The sequence below is a fragment of the Mytilus trossulus genome, unplaced genomic scaffold (genome assembly GCF_036588685.1).
Source record: "Mytilus trossulus isolate FHL-02 unplaced genomic scaffold, PNRI_Mtr1.1.1.hap1 h1tg000085l___fragment_1__unscaffolded, whole genome shotgun sequence".
In the NCBI taxonomy this organism is placed as follows: Eukaryota; Metazoa; Mollusca; class Bivalvia; order Mytilida; family Mytilidae; genus Mytilus; species Mytilus trossulus.
The window spans coordinates 3,427,157-3,447,071 of NW_026963295.1; the positions used below are offsets into that span (position 1 = coordinate 3,427,157).

The window sequence follows — 19,915 nt, forward strand, 5'->3', positions numbered from 1 at the left end:
GCTCTTTTCTGTAAGAATACAACCAATACTATTTAAGTGTATATTATAATTATATGAATTCAATTAAACTCAATTATAAACCAAGTCAGGATTAATTACTACATATGTCCAATTCTATTACGCTACTCATTCATAGATTTATGAATGAACTACAATTTCTTACTATAATGAGTACATGTAATAATTGACATACAGGTAACTACTATTCACAAGACACAAACAATACATATACTGAACTAAAATTAAATAGACAAACACAGACAATACAGTAAACTAAAAATACATGTAACACTGATCTTACCATGTATATGGTACAAAGGTCTATCTCCTGTTTAGAAACATCACCAGATTAATTTAATATGAAGATATTCTGGTCCTGTTAAAATACAAATATAACCTACATAAGTCTAATGAACTAACTATATCAGCATAACATTTATATAAACAATAAGTAAAATGTTCAGCAGACATTACTTTGGACCTTTTATAATAATAAAATAACTGTACCAGTACATGTATCATTAATATATCTATGATATATTATTTCTCTGAGTTCATGGAAATACTTCTTTAAAATAAAATATCTATCATTCATGCACAATCATTCTGACTTATTCAAAATACATTTTCTCTCAGATTCAAACTAAAGGAATACTGTGCAAATATTAAAGACTTAGAAATATTAGTAACTGACCTGATTAATATGGAATAAGTGTCCAGAATATAAACTATATAACTATTTTAAATATGGCTGCTACATGTAAAGCTTTCTCTCAAGGTATATCAAAAAGAGTGGCAAAAACTATGAACTCAATGACTGTGACCAATAGTAGACAAGATAATATGACTGACTAATGAACCAGAAAAATAGAGTAGAATTGTACTAAGAAGAAATAAGGGAATAGAAGAATTGATGAACTCTTAATAAACATATAATAAAGCTACTAATTAATATTAATTATTCTAAAAGAAAATAAATATTAATGCTAAACACTCTACCACATACTCCCCTGGCATCTAAAATGACGTCCACGTCATTTCAGAGTATACAACATAATATCCATGAAAAATAAAAATGAAATAGAATTATATCTGAAGCTGCAATGTACTGATACTGCAATCACTAATAAATACAGTAGGAATCAATCAAGGATAATCCACTGAAATATTAACAAATATAAGAATAATAGTATAAATAGTAAAGCTAAAATATAAAACATCAATGATCGGTCAAAATGGCTAATAAAGCCTTCCCTGCTTCAAGCTCTATCCCTGAAAATAATCCTCTAGCAATACAGCTAGACAGTTAATCTGCCTTCTGTCTCCACTCAGCTACAGGTGTAACTACAGGTGTATCAGTAGGTGGAACTGCAGACTTCGTCACATAATCACCAGACTGTAACCACTTAGGTTGTGTCCTCTCTCGGCTTGACCGACGAGGCACAACTGGAGGTATATCATCATCATGAGCTGGATCTAGCGTCTCTGGTTCTAAAGACGACTCCTGCTCTTCGTCCTCGTGTAAGGAATCAAGTCCCTGTACCTCTGTATCTATATCATGGGCGTCCCCATCTGACTCCGGAGTGTGTAGTACTTCTTCTTCGTGATCTTCAATACTATCTGTTTCATCATCACCAACACTGGATGAAGTGTTGACAACCATTGGTCGTTGATGTACGAATATCTCATAATCATCATCACTTTCGATATCGGTATCCTCCATAGTACAGTCTGTGTTAGAGCTGATCTTCTTTTGCAATCTCGTTCTTGGTCTAGGGACTGGTTTAGGTAATGGTTCTGCCGTTGGTGGTTGACTTGAAATATATCCCACAGGTAATAGAAGATTCCTATGCAATGTACGCTTACGCCCCTCGCCACTATCTTTTTGTACAACGTACACTGGTATATCTTTATTAGGTTGTGATAATACTAAATAAATATCGTTCTCCCATTTATCACTCAGCTTATGCTTTCCATCAAATGCAACTTTCTTCACTAAAACCTTGTCGCCTTTTTCTACCACTGCTCCTCTTACTTTCAGATCGTAATGTTCTTTTTGTTTCTCATTTACCTTCTTTGCTGATTCTGAAGCAAGCTTGTAGGCATCCACTAGTCTGTTTTTTCAATTCTGGTATGTACTTGGTGTGTGGTTTCCTATCTTTGTCCTTTATCAGTCCAAATGCTAAGTCGATGGGAAGCTTTGGTTGTCAGCCAAACATAAGAAAGTAAGGTGATTGTCCTGTTGCTTCATGACGAGTGCAGTTGTACGCATGCACTAACGGAGCTACGTACGCTTTCCAGTTGATCTTATCTTTTGGCTGTAAAGTTCCAAGCATTGACAGTAATGCACGGTTAAACCTCCCAGTCATGCCGTTGCCCATCGGATGGTATGGTGTGGTTCTTGACTTCTTTATCCCTGTTAGACGGCAAAGTTCCTGAATGATGTTACTTTCAAAGGATGGACCCTGATCTGAGTGAATTCTGTTAGGTAAACCATAATGCACGATGAAGTTGTTGAGCAATGCTTCTGCAGTTGTCTTTGCAGTCTGGTTGCGTGTTGGTATGACCTGTGCATAACGTGTAAAGTGGTCGGTGATTACCAAGATGTCTTGAATTCCTCCCTTTGATGGTTCTAGAGTAAGGTAGTCAATCCATATAAGGTCCATTGGCTGAGTTGTTGTGATGTTGACTAGTGGTGCTCTTCCTGGATCTTTCTTTCTCTTAATACATCTTTCGCATCGTTGAATCCATTCTTCAATATCTTTATTCATCCCAGGCCAGTAAAAACGTTCTCTTATTAGACTGGTGATTCTGTCTTTCCCTGGATGTCCCATTTCGTCATGTAATGCTTCTAATGCTAATTTGATGTGTGAAGATGGTATGATGAGTTGATGATGTATCTTTTCGTCGATGGTGATCTCTCTGTAAAGTACATCATCTATAAGTCTGAGATGGTTGAACTGTTTACTTAGTGGACTTGCTAATATCTTTCCTTTTACTAGTTTCTGTCCAGATTTCAGCTGTTTTTTCCATGCGTGGAGTAGTGGATTCATAGCTTGGACTTCTGACCAGTTGGTATCAGTTGAAACCTCTATGTGCATATCCAAATTACTAATGTCGATGGTATCTGGTGATATGGCATAGGAGTCAATCAATGGTGTATATATGCATCCACATATCGCTTTAATGGAATCTTTGCTGATAGTTGTCAATCTGGATAGTCCATCTGCATCTGCATTGGTCTTGCCTGGGCGATAGATGATGTCGAAATCGTAAGCGGCTAGTGCAGCGAGCTAACGGTGTCCAGTAGCATCTAGTTTTGCAGACGTGAGTACATATGTGAGTGGGTTGTTGTCTGTGAGTACTCTAAACTTGTGGCCATAGAGGTAATCATGGAACTTGTCGGTTATGGACCACTTTAGCGCATGCTAGCATATGCGATAACCCGTTGATGTCCGTCTTGCTCTTGGTATAATACGGCACCAAGTCCTTGACCACTGGCATCAGTGTGGAGTTCAAATGGTTTAGAGTAATCGACATATCCAAGTATTGGTGCTGATGATAAGTGTTGCTTTAATGTTGTGAAAGCTGTTTCTTGCTTATCAGTCCACTGAAATGCTTCTTGTTGTTGTTTCTTAGTCTTCTTTTTCCCTTTCTTTATATTTGAAGTTGGCATGATGGATGTAAGTGGCTTTGCTATCTGACTGAAGTTACGGATGAACTTGCGGTAGTATCCTACGAATCCGATGAATCTACACACTTCTTCAGGTGACTTTGGAGTAGGCCAATTCATTACTTGCTCAACTTTCTCTGGGTCTGTCTCTACTCCCTCTTCAGATACAATATGTCCTACATATTTGACTTTTGGCTGGAAGAAAGAACATTTTGATGGCGAAAGCTTCAAGTTGGCTTGTCGAAATCTGTCAAAGACCATCTCAAGTCGCTCTAGGTGTTCCTCATACGTTTTAGAAAATATGATGACATCATCAATAAATACGCAACATATACGTATGTGAAGATCTCTGAGGCAATCTTGCATCAGACGTTGATAAGTGGCGGGGGCGCAAGCAAGTCCGAAAGGCATACGGTTGTACTCGAAGAGTCCAAGATGTCCTACGGTGAATGCTGTCCTCTCCTTGTGTTCCGCAAGTATCTCCATCTGATGATAACCCTACGTGGGCGCCAAATGTAATAGGGTTCTTGTGGCGAATAAAAGGATTCGTCAAGTTTAATTATTCATTTATTCATACGACATAAATAAATCAACCCTGAAAGTACACAAATAACAAAACGTAAATACATAGACAGTACAGTGTACAAAGGGGTATAACTCTAAATCATAAAACGGAAAGTACATGTATAAAATACGATAAACTAGCTCTTTTCTGTAAGAATACAACCAATACTATTTAAGTGTATATTATAATTATATGAATTCAATTAAACTCAATTATAAACCAAGTCAGGATTAATTACTACATATGTCCAATTGCATTACGCTACTCATTCATAGTTTTATGAATGAACTACAATTTCTTACTATAATGTTTACATGTAATAATTGACATACAGGTAACTACTATTCACAAGACACAAACAATACATATACTGAACTAAAATTAAATAGACAAACACAGACAATACAGTAAACTAAAAATACATGTAACACTGATCTTACCATGTATATGGTATAAAGGTCTATCTCCTGTTTAGAAACATCACCAGATTAATTTAATATGAAGATATTCTGGTCCTGTTAAAATACAAATATAACCTACATAAGTCTAATGAACTAACTATATCAGCATAACATTTATATAAACAATAAGTAAAATGTTCAGCAGACATTACTTTGGACCTTTTATAATAATAAAATAACTGTACCAATACATGTATCATTAATATATCTATGATATATTATTTCTCTGAGTTCATGGAAATACTTCTTTAAAATAAAATATCTATCATTCATGCACAATCATTCTGACTTATTCAAAATACATTTTCTCTCAGATTCAAACTAAAGGAATACTGTGCAAATATTAAAGACTTAGAAATATTAGTAACTGACCTGATTAATATGGAATAAGTGTCTAGAATATAAACTATATAACTATTTTAAATATGGCTGCTACATGTAAAGCTTTCTCTCAAGGTATATAAAAAAGAGTGGCAAAAACTATGAACTCAATGACTGTGACCAAGAGTAGACAAGATAATATGACACATGACTGACTGACTAATGAACCAGAAAAATAGAGTGGAATTGTACTAAGAAGAAATAAGAGAATAGAAGAATTGATGAACTCTTAATAAACATATAATAAAGCTACTAATTAATATTAATTATTCTAAAAGAAAATAAATTTTAATGCTTAACACTCTACCACACAAAGTGTTGTATATCTTTCATGCAAGCTTGTTGTGTGTTGTTGTGTTTGGTTCTTTTGGAGTCTTGTTTTATTATATATTCAATGATAACCAAACAACTAAATATAACTGTTGGTGTATAGAAAAAAGTTTACATAGATCGGATCTTAATTTTATAATCGATTTTTTTTTCTTCCTGAAATTTGTCCGTTATTGAACATCTTTTTAAAACTTTTACATTACAAAATAAACCTGAAAATTGATTTGCTATCAACTGATTCGGACTTTCGGAACTAAGGGCAATGCTTTTCCGCTTGATAAGTGATATGTGTGATAGTTGATCTGACAAAAAATTTGTGATTGGACTAAAGGAAAAGTATTTCGTGGTATTTAGTAATTTCAATTAGATGAATATGAAAAAAATAATTTGCTGGATTTCTGTTATTAGAATTGATGATTATATTTTTTGGTGAAAATAAATGATGTTTCGCTAATGCTTTTCGTTCATATACAGTTTTAAGTTTGCATTTTGCCAATCACAGTTCAGGTGGCTCTTGTGTCTTCTCCTATCTTTAATTTTTAAGAAGCAGATAACTTTGGTCTAGATATTTGCTGAAATGTTTAAATTTTGAGAGTTGTGTTGTATCTATGTAAAAAAAATGATTTTAATGCGGGGTTCACACATTACCGATTATTGCTCCCGTTTTAGATCAGACCACATTACGACACGAAAAGTGAAAAAAGTCGGATTAGTATCCTCAATTATCTGGAATGTCCTATCATTGTATGAACGCAGTCGTTTTAGTTCGTAACAGATTCCTACGGGTCGGGAAGGTTCCGAATAGTTCGGCAAAGCACCCCGACAGTTAGGTGCGTCCCGTAACATTCAGGGCAACTCAGCCGATTTTGTCTAGTCGGATTACTATCGTGACTATGTCGTGACAGATTCTGCTGTATCGGATCGAATTCCGAACAATGTCTTGTGTATTCTGGACGGTGTCCTGTGGAACGGGAATGATCTGGAGTAATTTTTCATAGCTGTTTTTCTGCCAATTTAGTCCAGATTGCATCCAGATCTTGTCGATTGCGAACCGTTTTTCGCCGAAACCGTTCCGAAACAGTCCCGTTATTAAGACGAAATTCGTCAATGATACCCACGTCCGAGACCCGACAATTACAGAATACAATACGACTGAGACCAGACAAAGCCGTTTGCAATGCGATATAGCGGATCATGATAGGATTACGTTCCGACAGTACCTGATCATCCAGAATATGCCGAAAGTTTTCGAACGGATAACTTCCGTCAGCGTCGGTTTCACTGTCTGGTCACTGTCTGATCTTTGTCGGATTACATTCGGTAGAGTCGGGACGCAGTCGTGACAGACTCGGTCGAATTTTACCTGGCGAAAAATACAAATCGGATTAGATGCTGATTCAGAACGGGATTATCGGGACTAATTCGATAAGAAACGGTTGAATATCGACGCTTCCTGAACACTATCTGATTGTTGTCGTGATCAAATTATTTTTTTTGCAAATTTTAATTTAAGTTTGAATTTCCATCCACGATTCACAGGATCTTGATCAGACTTTTATTTTTTTTAATCGGGAATGGTCCTGTCAAGGACGGTAGTAAAAATCGTGAATGTGTGACCCCAGCTTAATATAGTAAATAATGTGTTTTATCATAATTACAGCTATAATTTCTCAAAAACACCTTTTTTGTGTTTGATTACATTTGTTTCAACTATGCCAAATAAGGGGAGATAACTTAGATGAAGTTTTTTTTATAATATAAAGTGTTATGAATTTACCTATTTTGATACGTAGCAAGAAAAAAAGTTCGCAGACCACATTTGTTCTTCTTTTTTTTTTTATCTGAAAGCATGTTATAAGAGCAATGTTTTTACATTTTATCTTAAAGTTTTGATAGTACGCTTTTTTTCAGATAAAATTTTGTTTTCCACGAATAATCTTTACCAAATCTGACAACTTTGCACAATTTGTAGTGCGAATAAAAGGCTGATGAACCATATTTTTTAATATATTTTTGAAAAAAGCATGATAAAAATTCATTTTGACAAGTTATAAAAAACTTAAATTGTAAATTTTTTTTATACTCCTTAAGTTTTACTAAAAAAATGTCTCATAAAATTCATATTTCATTATTATAGTCTTCGCTGTTATTTTCTTTGGGTTTTTTTTTCTAAGAAATAAAATGTTCTTCATTTTCAGCCTCGTTGTTATTTTTTTTCTATGTTGACGATTTTGCGCCTGTTCCAAGTCAGGAGCCTCTGGCCTTTGTTAGTCTTGTATACTTTTTAATTTTAGTTTACTGTGTATAATTCGGAGTTAAGTATGACGACCATTATCGCCCAACTAGTATACATATTTTTAAGGTGCTAGCTGAAGGACACCGCAGGATGCGTGAGTTTCTAACTACATGAAAGACCCGTTGGTGGCTTTTGGTTTTTGTCTGCTCTATGGTCGGGTTGTTGTCGCTTTGACACAGTCCCCATTTCCTTTCACAATTTTATATTACAACCTCATTACCTTAATATTTTTTCAAATAGATAATACTATGTTGGCTGAGAGTAATGTATACATGTATCCAACAATGTCTGACAAATGCAATAAGAATTAAGTCTTTAAACGCAATACAGTTTTAAAACGACCATGGACGGTTTTTATATTTATTTGTCTATTTGAATTAAACCATCGACGTGGAATATCATTCAGATTTTTTTTATATCAGGATTAAATTTTGATCAATTGCTTTATGTTTTTAATCATTAATATTTGTATAATTTTTATCATCACATGTAAATGTTTGAGGTATTTTACTGATAGCCAAAAATCCTTTACTTTGAATCCAAGACGGTAAAAGGTATATTTAAATACCAAGTGTATATAATCCTTATAAATAATCTACAACTGATACATAAAGAATCAATTTCATCAAAAAGGACAAAAATACGTGGTTTAAATCAAACTAGTAAAATACCTCATAGTTTGCAATATCTGTAATAGTGTTTATACATGTTCTACATGTACTTATCATGATTAAAACTTTGCTGTGTGCATCCTTTGTGTTCTTAGTTGTAAAATAAGATATTCCATTCATTACACTTTTGTTCATTGTTGTTGTTTCATTAATATGAGAGGGACAAAAGTTACGTGGGGGGACATTCAAACTCATAAATCAAAAATAAACAACATAGAAAAATTAAAAAATAAGCAACACGAACCCTACCAAAAACTAGGGGTAATCGCAGGTGCTCTGAAAGGTTAAGCAGATCCTGCTCCACATGTGACACCCGTCGTGTTGTTCATGTTAAAATAAATACGGTAAATAGTCTTGTTCGGTAGGTCACAATCGTGAAAGGGAAGGGGATTATAGCCACGAGGTAAGGAACAAAATAATCAGTTAATATTGATATTAAAAGACCTTTGCCTAGCTTTCTATTGTCTCGTGAAAAGTCTTTGTTTCGAAAATTTTGGCTGATATCAGTCATGCTACTTATATGAACACTCCTGTCAATATATTGTGTCGGCCTGTCATGTGAATTGGAACTATTATGTTTGTGATTGTCATTTACCATAAGTCCCTTGTCTAGTAACACCATTATATTAATCTGGTGCCCCTTCGGTCGTTCACAAAATGAAAGAACTGTTGTATTTTAGGTTATGATGAGAACATTTTGCCATCGTAACTGAGGTAGAAAATATTGTACTGTTAGAACAACTGTTCTACCTGTAGCCGATTGATGCAAAACAATTGTTGGGTTTCTGTCAATTTGCCAAGAATATCTCACACTATCTGTGACCAAAAAGACTAAATTTGAAGCATATATGGCAATTATACTTTGTACTGACTAATAGTGATTTGTCACTGGATTTTTAGCATGTTTAGTTATAAATGGGTTTTTGACAAAGTAGGTCTCTTGACGAGAATTTCCAGTAATGTACTTATATATCTGGATAAAAATTCTTGCCTTTGGGATCGGTTCTATGCAATGAACAATGAATAGAACCAAATAATGCCTTTCTTTATTGTGCCCTGTCATTACATTTTGTATTGATATTTCAAATTTGATCACTTTCTCCGAAGTTGGTGACACTATTTCGCTTTTGTAATTGAAATATGCTCTTATGTATGTCATTAACTGTATCAATGATATAGTGTGTAAATTCGTAGCATCTCCAAAAAGCATATTAAAACTTTTGTCAAGGACGTACAGTAATGTTTTGTAATTCCACTCAGGTCATTGCAATATTAAAAAGGATAATGTGTGGTTTGCTTGACTATGTATAACACAAATGTCAACCAACGTTCAATATCCAATCCATGTAACCAATTATGGTAGTAACCAGGCCCTTTTAACACTAGACAGGTTGTGTTCTGTCAAATAATTGCCCTTTTATCACTTTTAAACCTTTTTGTTAATCACGTCGTCCATACATTCCACAGCAGCCACATCAAAATTATCTGACGAGTTTGTTTTTGTTTTTATTTCATTATTACATTTATAAACCTACATTTGTACAGTCCAACACAGAGTTAGTAATTAATTAATTTTAATTTTAAATTATAACCAATGTATTTTTATTGATTTTAGTAATAGTAAATTCGTACACAATTTACTTTAGATTTGAATCTTAGAATATCGAAGGACTTTTTGTCTGATTTTGAAAATATACTGTTGCTAATTTCTTTGTCATTTTGGTCTCTTGTGGACAGCTGTCTCATTGACAATATTACCACATCTTCTTTTGTATATGTAAATTGAAAAAATATTTGAAATATCTCTCGCCGAGATATAGCCTTTTGACCTCATGCGGCGTAAAGCAAACACCGATTAATCAATCAATCGTAAGTATATTATTCATTTAACATGTTAAATTCACTTTAATGAAGAGTTTTCATTGTTCGCCTTTGCTTCACAACACACGCATACACATTCTTAAGTAAAAAAAAACACAGCCTTTGTCGTCATTATAATATTTTACAAATGACAAGTAGGTGTTATTGAGTACGTTTGCATACTTATTTTCATACTTCCGCCATAACGGAGGGGACATTAAGTTCAACCCTTGTCCGTCTGTTCTACATTTCAAAATGCCTGTACCAAGTAAGGCATACGACAGTTGATGTTCATTGGTTTTGATGTGGTTTTTTCGTACGTCCAATTTTATTATTTATAACACACAATACAGATCAAGTTTCAACATTTGATAGCGTCACATAAACCGTTCTAGAGTTATGCCCCTTTATAAATGGAAAAAAATACAAATTTATAGTTTTCGTTTTATAACTTAAGTTATCCCCGACTAAATGTTATGAAAGTTATACACACTGCTTATTACAACAAAACATAGATCAAGATTGAACTTTGGTGGCGTCACTGCAATCGTTCTAGAGTAATGCCCCTTTAAAAAAAATCGTTTCCGTTCTAAAACTTAAGTTGCCTCAACCTAATATTAATGTTACGAATAGAGGGACGAAAGATACCAAAGGGACAGTCAAACTCATAAATCTAAAACAAACAGACAACGCCATGGCTAAAAATGAAAAAGACAAACAGAAAAACAATAGTACACATGACACAAAATAGAAAACCCAAGAATACACAACACGAACCCCACAAAAAAATAGGGGTGATCTCAGGTGCTTTGGAAGGGTTTGAAACTTATACTCAATATTTTTTTAACCACAAAAATCCGATCAAGTACAAACTTGTGTAGCGTCACTTTTATTGTTCTGGAGTTATGTTCCTTTATTATGCTGTATGCAAGCGGAGGCATCATGTGTGTCCATGCGGATACATTCTCCATAAATATCCCAAATTACCTTGATTGCATAATGATACGTCATACTACATTCTATGAAAAGCAACTATTGTCGTTTTAGAGTGTTAAATTTTTATCTTTTTAATGAATAAGTTTAAATTGTTTTTCAGCGTATTTTACATATGAAATTGTTACTATTATTCTATATAATTTTTATTGATTTTTGTTAATCAGTTTAAGGAGTAATTTCGCTAAGATAAGATGATAATGATTCCATGTTTGTAATAAAGTATTGTACTACACAAATACGTATGTAAAAGAGGGACGAAAGATGCCAAAGGGACAGTCAAACTCATAAATCTAAAACAAACTGACAACGCCATGGCTAAAAATAAAAATAACAAACAGACAAACAATAGTACACATAACACAACATAGAAAACCAAAGAATAACCAACACGAACCCCACCAACAAGTAGGGGTGATCTCATGTACTCCGGAAGGGTACGCAGATCCTGCTCCACACGTGGTACCCGTCGTGTTGCTTATGTGATATCAAATCAGGTAAATAGTATAATTCGGTAGGTCACATTCATAAAAGGGAAGAGGGTTGTAGTTACGACGTACGAAACATATCCGATATCATTTGTGAAACGGTTACTCCATAACGGTCAACCACCTCGTAATGGCGTCCGTAAAATTTACGAAGGGATGATTTCAACTTCACCATTTGAAACTCTTTGTTTAATAGCTTCCTTGTGAGCAGCAACCCTCTATCAAGAAAATCATGATAGGAAATGCAAGCACGGGAATATCGTATCAATTAGGAGATATATACCCCGTATGCAGGTGCTGCTGGAATGTTGCTACTTTGAAATGGAAAGTTCACAATTGGGACGCTGAAATCATCTCTTTTGTCGTAAAGTTCTGTTTTCAACCGACCCTCATGGTCAATGTTTAGATGTAAGTTAAGATATGAAGCCAATTTAACTGTATCTGTCGTATCCTTTATCTCTAATTCAATGGGATAGATGCGTTTTGAATTTTGACTTATTTATTGGAAGAACATCATCTATATAGCGGAAAGTAGAATTAAAGGATATTGCTATCTTCTTATCTCTCTTCCTAAGAAGTTCCTGCATGAAGTCAGCCTTATAATAATAAAGAAATAAGTCGGCAAGTAGAGGGGCTACATCATCATGGAATATATTCTATACTCCATATAATCACATGATGTAGTTATATTATTCTTTGTTAATGCCCGCGTCACACTGTCCCGATTTTTATATACGATGGACACCCGAATGCGAAAATGGTAAGTTCGTACGAAGTTGGTCCCGATCTCGTTAAAATACCAAAAAGTGACCGAAGCAAGTACGATGAATAACAAAGTCTATACGATGATGCCAAAATTATATACGATACCAAAAGATGGACATACGAAGGTTAACCGAAGACGGGTATTTAAGCTTCATATCTCAGCCGAAGCCTACACGATAGATAATGAAGGCTACGCGATGGATTACGAAGGCTACACGCTGGATTACGATGATGGTGCGATGGCCATACGATGTCTTAAAGACGTCGTGTATGTAGCTTACGATGCATTTAAATTAAATGCCGAAGTCATCACGCGTTTTAAATTGTTTAATCAATATTGAATATATATTATATTGTATTTAATTTCTGGTTTCATCATAAGACGGAAGACCGTGGGCTTGAAGGGTAAAACTTAACTCTGAGTCTGCATATAATGCCACCAAAATCCGGTATATAAAATTGGTACAGACACTCTGGAACCAAAATGCTAAAAACTTGGTATGGTGTTACTCGTTAAAAATTATATCTTAAGCACTATTAACTTTAAAGTTCAAAGGTCGAGGTCACAGTGGCAGTTGTAATACAAGGTTATATCACCCTTGTGGACACTCTAAAACAAATATGCTTCAAGAGATTTTAACCTCATTTGATATATTTTCCCTCCTTGTAATGATTTGACATTTTTTACGTTCAAGGCCAAAGGTCAAGGTCATGCAGATATACTTTTTTTCTCTCATTGAAATAGCATAATACACGGGAAATTTGTTGCTCTTTTTTTACCTGCAGGTTCTAAAGACAATATGATAGGTATTTCCAGTTACTGAATGTTTTGGTTGATTTCTAAAAAAAATAGTTTATGTATCAAATATGCATATTCCATTTACCATTTTCTGCATGTATCATATACAAATATAGTGTCCATATTTGTCCCAAATACGATACATACAAGGGGATGCCACGCTCGGCATTGTCTTGTTTGAACTGTAAAATGTGTGCACTAGTTTGAATAATCACCCATAAATATGCCCATGTTTACTGATCTATCTTTAAGGTAAGGTAATATGTTCGTTGATGCCTTTTTTTTAAAGAGCTCTTTCCAGAAGAATATCATAATAATATAGACAAAAGGAAGGATGTGGAGAAGCGACAAATGCGGCAAAATATGGCATAGAGAAAACAAAATGGTAATGGAGTAAACATTCGTGTGACAACAACTCAGAAGATACATAAAAAATCAGAATAATGAAGAAAAAGTTCGTTTCCCTATGTACCTGACCTGCAGTGTTGGTGTACGAGGCGCGTTTATGATTTTCATTATGTTACTTGATATGAAAAATTTACAAACAATAATATTTTAATTGTAAAAGTAAATGCTGAGCCTGTAATAACTGATTTTCTTGTTCCATTTGAATTAATAGAAACAACTATGTCGCCTTTCTTGTTCTCATTTAATCATATGATATAAGCTCCATGTTTTGTGAACGTCTTTTTCAAATGTCGTAAAAGACTGACCAGGGCATATCGTGCATGGCACTTTAAATGTAGTTTAGCGCGAAAATTAATTTACATTTAGATGGATTTATTGCCGTCGCAGTTTCATCTTGTCGCCTTCGTACTTTTATTCGATGGCAACACGACGGGATTACGAGGTATTCACGAAGTCGTGTTGCCATCTTAAGACCTTCGGGTAGCTTCGTGATTCATTCGTGTAGACATGGTAAAGTCAAAATTGCCCGATGGAAACAATGGAAACACGAATGCAATACGATGTTCAAAGATGCATTCCCGGTGACCTTACGATAGTGAGGATGGTGATACGAACTCAATACGAACCCTCAACATCGGACTCACCGTCGGGGATTTTTTAACATGTTAAAAAATTAAGAACCCTTCCCGAAGTTGTCTCCGAAGGCTTGAAAAAGTGGCCGATGGTTCTACGATTGTTAAAGATGGCACTACGAATAGCCCGATCTTGGTACGATCAGTCCCGATTTTGAAAATTTCCATAATCGTGTTGCAATCGGCGTAAAAATCGGGACAGTGTGACGCGGGCATAAGTATATGTAAGACGGATGTAACTTACATCATCATCATGAAACTTATTGTAAAGCACATGCAGTACGTAATTCTGTAAGACGGAATTGCCAAGGCAGTCCATTATGTGTCAATGTCGATTGGAGTTTTATATTTGAGACTTAATTATATGTTTATACTCGGAATGACGTCTCTCGTTTCAATTTTCATATATAATTTGCGACTGTAAGTAAACCATAAACACCTTGCCTGCCTTAACACACATTAATGTTTATAACATGTAACAACAGGTGTATCAATGAAACAACAAGTGTACAATATCAAATAACAACTGTACAACACAGAAAACTAGAGACTAAGCAACACGAAGCACACTGAGAGTGTCCAGTGGTGCTACAAAAGGGTAACTCGATTATAATCCTTATGTAGCACCTTAAGTGTTATCGGTCCTTATTACCTATTTGTTAGTAAGAATAAGATCAAAACGGATGTTGATATGAAAGTTTTTAACAAAGATTTAAAACAATCTCAAGTAAAAACAACATAAGTAATTCAATGCTATCTTTCTGTGAAAGGACGTGGTACTTTTTTCAAATTGTTGACAAAGTTTGTTTTGGTGTCAGGGATTTTGTAAAATCGTTATGAAATTGAAACAGTTAAATAATTTACTTATTTCTTCAATCCATTCATAAAATCCCAACAGAAATTGAAAAGCATTTGACAAAATACGTCATATAATTTCATATTCACAAAACCCTAATTGATCATAGTTAGAAATGACAGAGCAGCTAGTTTAAAATTATATAATTATCATTGCATCGCGTTGTTAAAGTTTATACAATTTGAAATTTGATTCTTTTAAACTATTTATGATTCGGATTACTTTTTGGTTGTAAAATTGTTTGTTATTCCCCCAAGCCCTACAACATAATTGTTCTTGATATGTTTTGTATTTTAAATACACAATAGAATTATACAATATTGTGGTAGCTTTCAAGTTGTTCTGAAAGAGTCTCGTGTACTAGTTACAAATTAATACATTCTTCTTTGTCTAGACAACTTCGCTTCGTACGAGGGGGTTATAACATACAGATCAAAAATATTAATCATGGTATACTAACTACGTGTTGGTACAAATATAAAACTTAACAACATAATATATTAGTTGCAAACTATTTCAAGAAACGTTTTTACTTCAAATGATAAAAATGTTTTTTCGTCATAACTTGGTTCTGATAATTGATTTTAATTTTTCATCGGTTAAATTCAATAGTTTTATGACTTTTAACTCTAAATAAGATATATCACATAATTACATATGAAGTACAAATTACAGACATGAAATACATAGCGAGACGTTACCAATGTTAACATCACTATCTATGCCATTATTAAAAGCTATTTATCACTTTGCTTTTGGTATTAAAACAGACATATTTCAAAAAATGTATTACACTGTGACTGAAGAATATATTTCTAAACAGTTACAACAACTCAATCCAAGCAAAAGTACTGGATTGGATGGAATACTATCACGGTTTTGAAGAGATGGGTCAAGTAGTTTAATTAGCAAAGCCAATTACTTATTAACTTGTCAATAACTTCAAGCATAGCACCTGATGAGAGGAGAATTGATAGAGTGTGCCTTATATATTAGAAAAATAGTAGACTGGATGTCGGGAATTATCGACCAGTCAGTATTGTTGTTATCAAATATTGAAAGATCAGTTTATTCACAACTTGAAAAATTCTGGTGGAAAATGATCTACTTTATAATTTACAATCTGGTTTCAGATCTTCTCATTCTACAGATACATGTCTTACTCATTTGTTAGATCATATTAAAAATGAAACTGCTAAGGGACTTTATACTGGAATGATAATGTTAGATTTACAAAAAGCCTTTTAAACTGTCGACCATCTTATATTGTGTAACACACTACAAAAAATGGGTGTCAAATTTGTACCAAATGGTTTAAATCATATTTGTGCAATAGACAACAAAAAGTTAGTATAAATGGTACTGAATCTGATTTAAGATATATAACACGTGGAGTTCCACAAGAGAGTATTTTAGGACCACCTTTATTCCTATATTGTGTTAATGACATGTCTTTAAGTAATAGTAAAGACTGCCAAATTTTATTATATGCAGATGATAGTAACATACTATACTCTCATACATGTGAGAACTCAGAAGTTGTATCTGAGAAACTGGGTAAGGAACTTGAATCTTGATAATAAATTATCACTTCATTTTTGGAAAACGGAAACTTTTTCTACTAAGGTTTAAACGTAAATTATCTAAAATCCGTAACTTTGATGTTCCTTGTAATTATCACACAATTTCATCGAAACATTGTGTAACTGTGTGAAATATTTAGGCTTAATATAGATAATTCTCTTTCTGGGAAAACATTTTTGAATAATATTATTCAAAAGATAAATTTAAGATTGAAGTTCCTATACAGAACAATAAAAAAAGACTGAAGTTACAGCTTTAAGTCAATGTCATTTTGACTATGCCTATTCTGCATGATATGGTGGTGTCAGCAAAAAAATATAGAGATAAGTAAAAAGTACTGTGAAAGTACTTTAATTCGTGGGTACCAATTTTCGTGGATTGAGCAATATTTACATGTTCTTGGGTTTTTAAATTCGTTGATTTTAGATTTAAATGAAAAAATAATTAAAGCCTTTAGAAACGGAGGTTACAAATAGTCTGGATTGAAGGAAATTGCAAAGTAAACATTGACCCATGTAAATCGTAGTGATAACACTCATTAATCCCATGATAAAGTGATCAACAGATTTATGACCATCAAAGGTGTTAATTAGGCCATAAACATGTCATCTATTGAAAATAGTAACATAAACAAATGCTATAAACGTATCTTGAATTGTTAATACCGAAAATCTTACTTTCATCGATCAAAAATATTTTTGATGAGAATTAAAGGATCAAAAGTTGTACAGTTTAGGTCATTAAAGATTAAATTGATATGATCCTGCATGCGGTTGTAGTTTTGTGACTGCTATTAAAGTATTCTCAGATTTGGCGGTAATCAATATATTCTCTTGATCATATCATTAGCGGTCAAACCTAACGATGGGGATTTTAAGATGTCTTGATTTAGACAATGGTTGTTTTATTTCGTTGGACACTTAAATTCGTGGATAAAGTCATCCACGAAAACCACGAAAATTATTACCCCACGAATTAAAGTACTGTCACAGCATTACAAAACAAATGTGTTATATTTATAAAAAAAAACAGGATATAGAACAAAAGTTGACTATAATCAGTCAGGGGCGTTACTTAAACAAGTTATTTTTTTCTAATTACTTATATAAGTATTTTTTTATTCTAAAAATAATAAAATTACTTAATAGAGTTATTTTAATTTTCAATAGAAACATAGACTAAATGCAGTTGTCTTGATTTTAAACAACATTTTATATCATAAAATAAAGAATTTATCAGATTTGAGAGGAGTATAGAGATAAAGGGTTACTTTGAAAATAATGACAAAAATATTACTTGAATGAGTTATTTTAAACATTTTTGAAAAAAATAGCAATTACACTTATCTAAGGCACATATGTAATTGATTTAGGTTACAAATTATAAATAACTTCAGGTCTTAATTAATTCACAAGTATTTATCTATTTATATCAGTCTACATTCAAGATTTTAGAGGAAAATGATAAATTAATAGTCCCAAGAGACCAATCTTTGACCCAGAAGCGTCGGAAAGTTAATTAGTGTTTCAGAAGAATTAGTTTTTATATATCAAGGGCAAAATAACCAGACAACTGTGAAAATTATTTAAAGCTAGTAAAATCTGTATTCTTGGACACCTATAAAAATAATATTCAGAAAAATAACTTATATAAGTTATATTTAAATTAGCCTCGTTTTCAACATTACTTGTATAGGTAATTTTAATTGTTACTTGTTTAAGTAATGCCCCTGACTGATAATGTATTGAATAGTATTGGTTATATTAACATTGAAAATTTTTTTAACTATTGTGTTAAACAATTGAGATTAAACCATGTACATAATATTTATTACAACCATTGTCCTAAGTATATGTATTCAAATGTTACAAAGGTGAGACATTTACATCATCATTTCAGTTACATGTAAGAGTCAACAAAAAGACACATTTTATTTTAATGGCATATAAAATTGGAATACGTTGCCAATAAATCTTTAAAATAAAAAGAAAATGAAGGAATTCAAAACTAGCGTCAGAAATATTTTATGGTAACGGGCCTAATTGCAACATTAACTTAAGCCTTGTATAGATTTATGTTGTTAGTTCAGTTTAGTTACTAATGCAGTGAATTAATTTTTTATCTAAGTTATTAATAAATATGTATATTTACAAAAGTATTTAAAGCAAATTGATAAATTTTAAAAAATGTGAACTTTGTTTGGTTAAACCAAGAATTAAATATAATCATGATTATAGAATTTTCATAGCAATCCTTTTTTAAAAAAGGAAATGTGTTCCAAAGTAGCAGTATTTCAGATAAATTTGAGTAGCTTTTGTCAAATTAAAGACATTACATACACAAAGCACTTTAACATGGTTTAATTACCTCAGTACATGTGTTTCACTGGTTAAAAGAAAGCCCTATTTTCTTAAACTCGTGTACTAGTATATTCGAGAAATCTTGTTATTTAAGTTAAACAGGATTGCGCAATTTTGAATACATGTTATCTAGAATTTAATATATCTGATCACGTGTGATCTAATTAACGAGTTTATCCCAAGCAGAGGTAATACTTCATTCTTCACCACTAATCAGAAGAACAATTTTATCAATTGTTTTAATTATATTCCTGTTTTATATAAATTATATATAATATAAATAAATGTATCCCAAATTATAATAGTAGATACATTTCAAATATAAGGTTAAACAATTCATTGATTTTGTTGGCTGTTGTTATATATATGTCAGTTACAAAGACATTTATTTTAACAATAAAAATTGTAGAGCTTATTTGATTCAGTATGGTTCATACCTTATTTGATTCAGTATGGTTCAGACTGATCGAGTGTTAATCTGAACTTTGGTTAAGTATGGTTTTGACTGGGGAAATAGGTCGAATACAGGTCAAGTATGGTTTAAGTCTGTTTCAGACTGGTCAAGTAATAGGTCAGACTATTTTTTAATTGCAAAGGGAAGGGATAAGTACGAATCAGTGCAGTCCAGTATGGTTCAGACTGGGGTCGAGTTATGTGAAGTAAAAGTCAGACCAATTCAGACTGGTCGAGTAAAAATCAGTACAGTTGTAGGCCATTTCAAACTTTTACTGGTTTGTAGTGTAAATCACAGAACTTCACTCTGCTGGAGTGGTAATGCTAGCTCGAACAGAAC

The 19,915-nt window shown here is 33.1% G+C and overlaps 1 protein-coding gene across 1 annotated transcript; it reads right to left on the reverse strand.

Annotated features, from left to right (window-relative positions):
* Positions 1–3,418: 3,418 nt before the first annotated feature.
* LOC134699857 (uncharacterized) lies at positions 3,419–3,934 on the reverse strand. The gene has a single exon (XM_063561263.1). It carries the CDS (start codon positions 3,932–3,934, stop codon positions 3,419–3,421), a length of 516 nt encoding a protein of 171 aa, XP_063417333.1.
* Between the last annotated feature and the right edge of the window lie 15,981 nt (positions 3,935–19,915).

Bases quoted from the DNA above. Each gene is read 5' to 3' on its own strand.
- LOC134699857 (XM_063561263.1), bottom strand. From the start codon at position 3,934: ATGGTCTTTGACAGATTTCGACAAGCCAACTTGAAGCTTTCGCCATCA.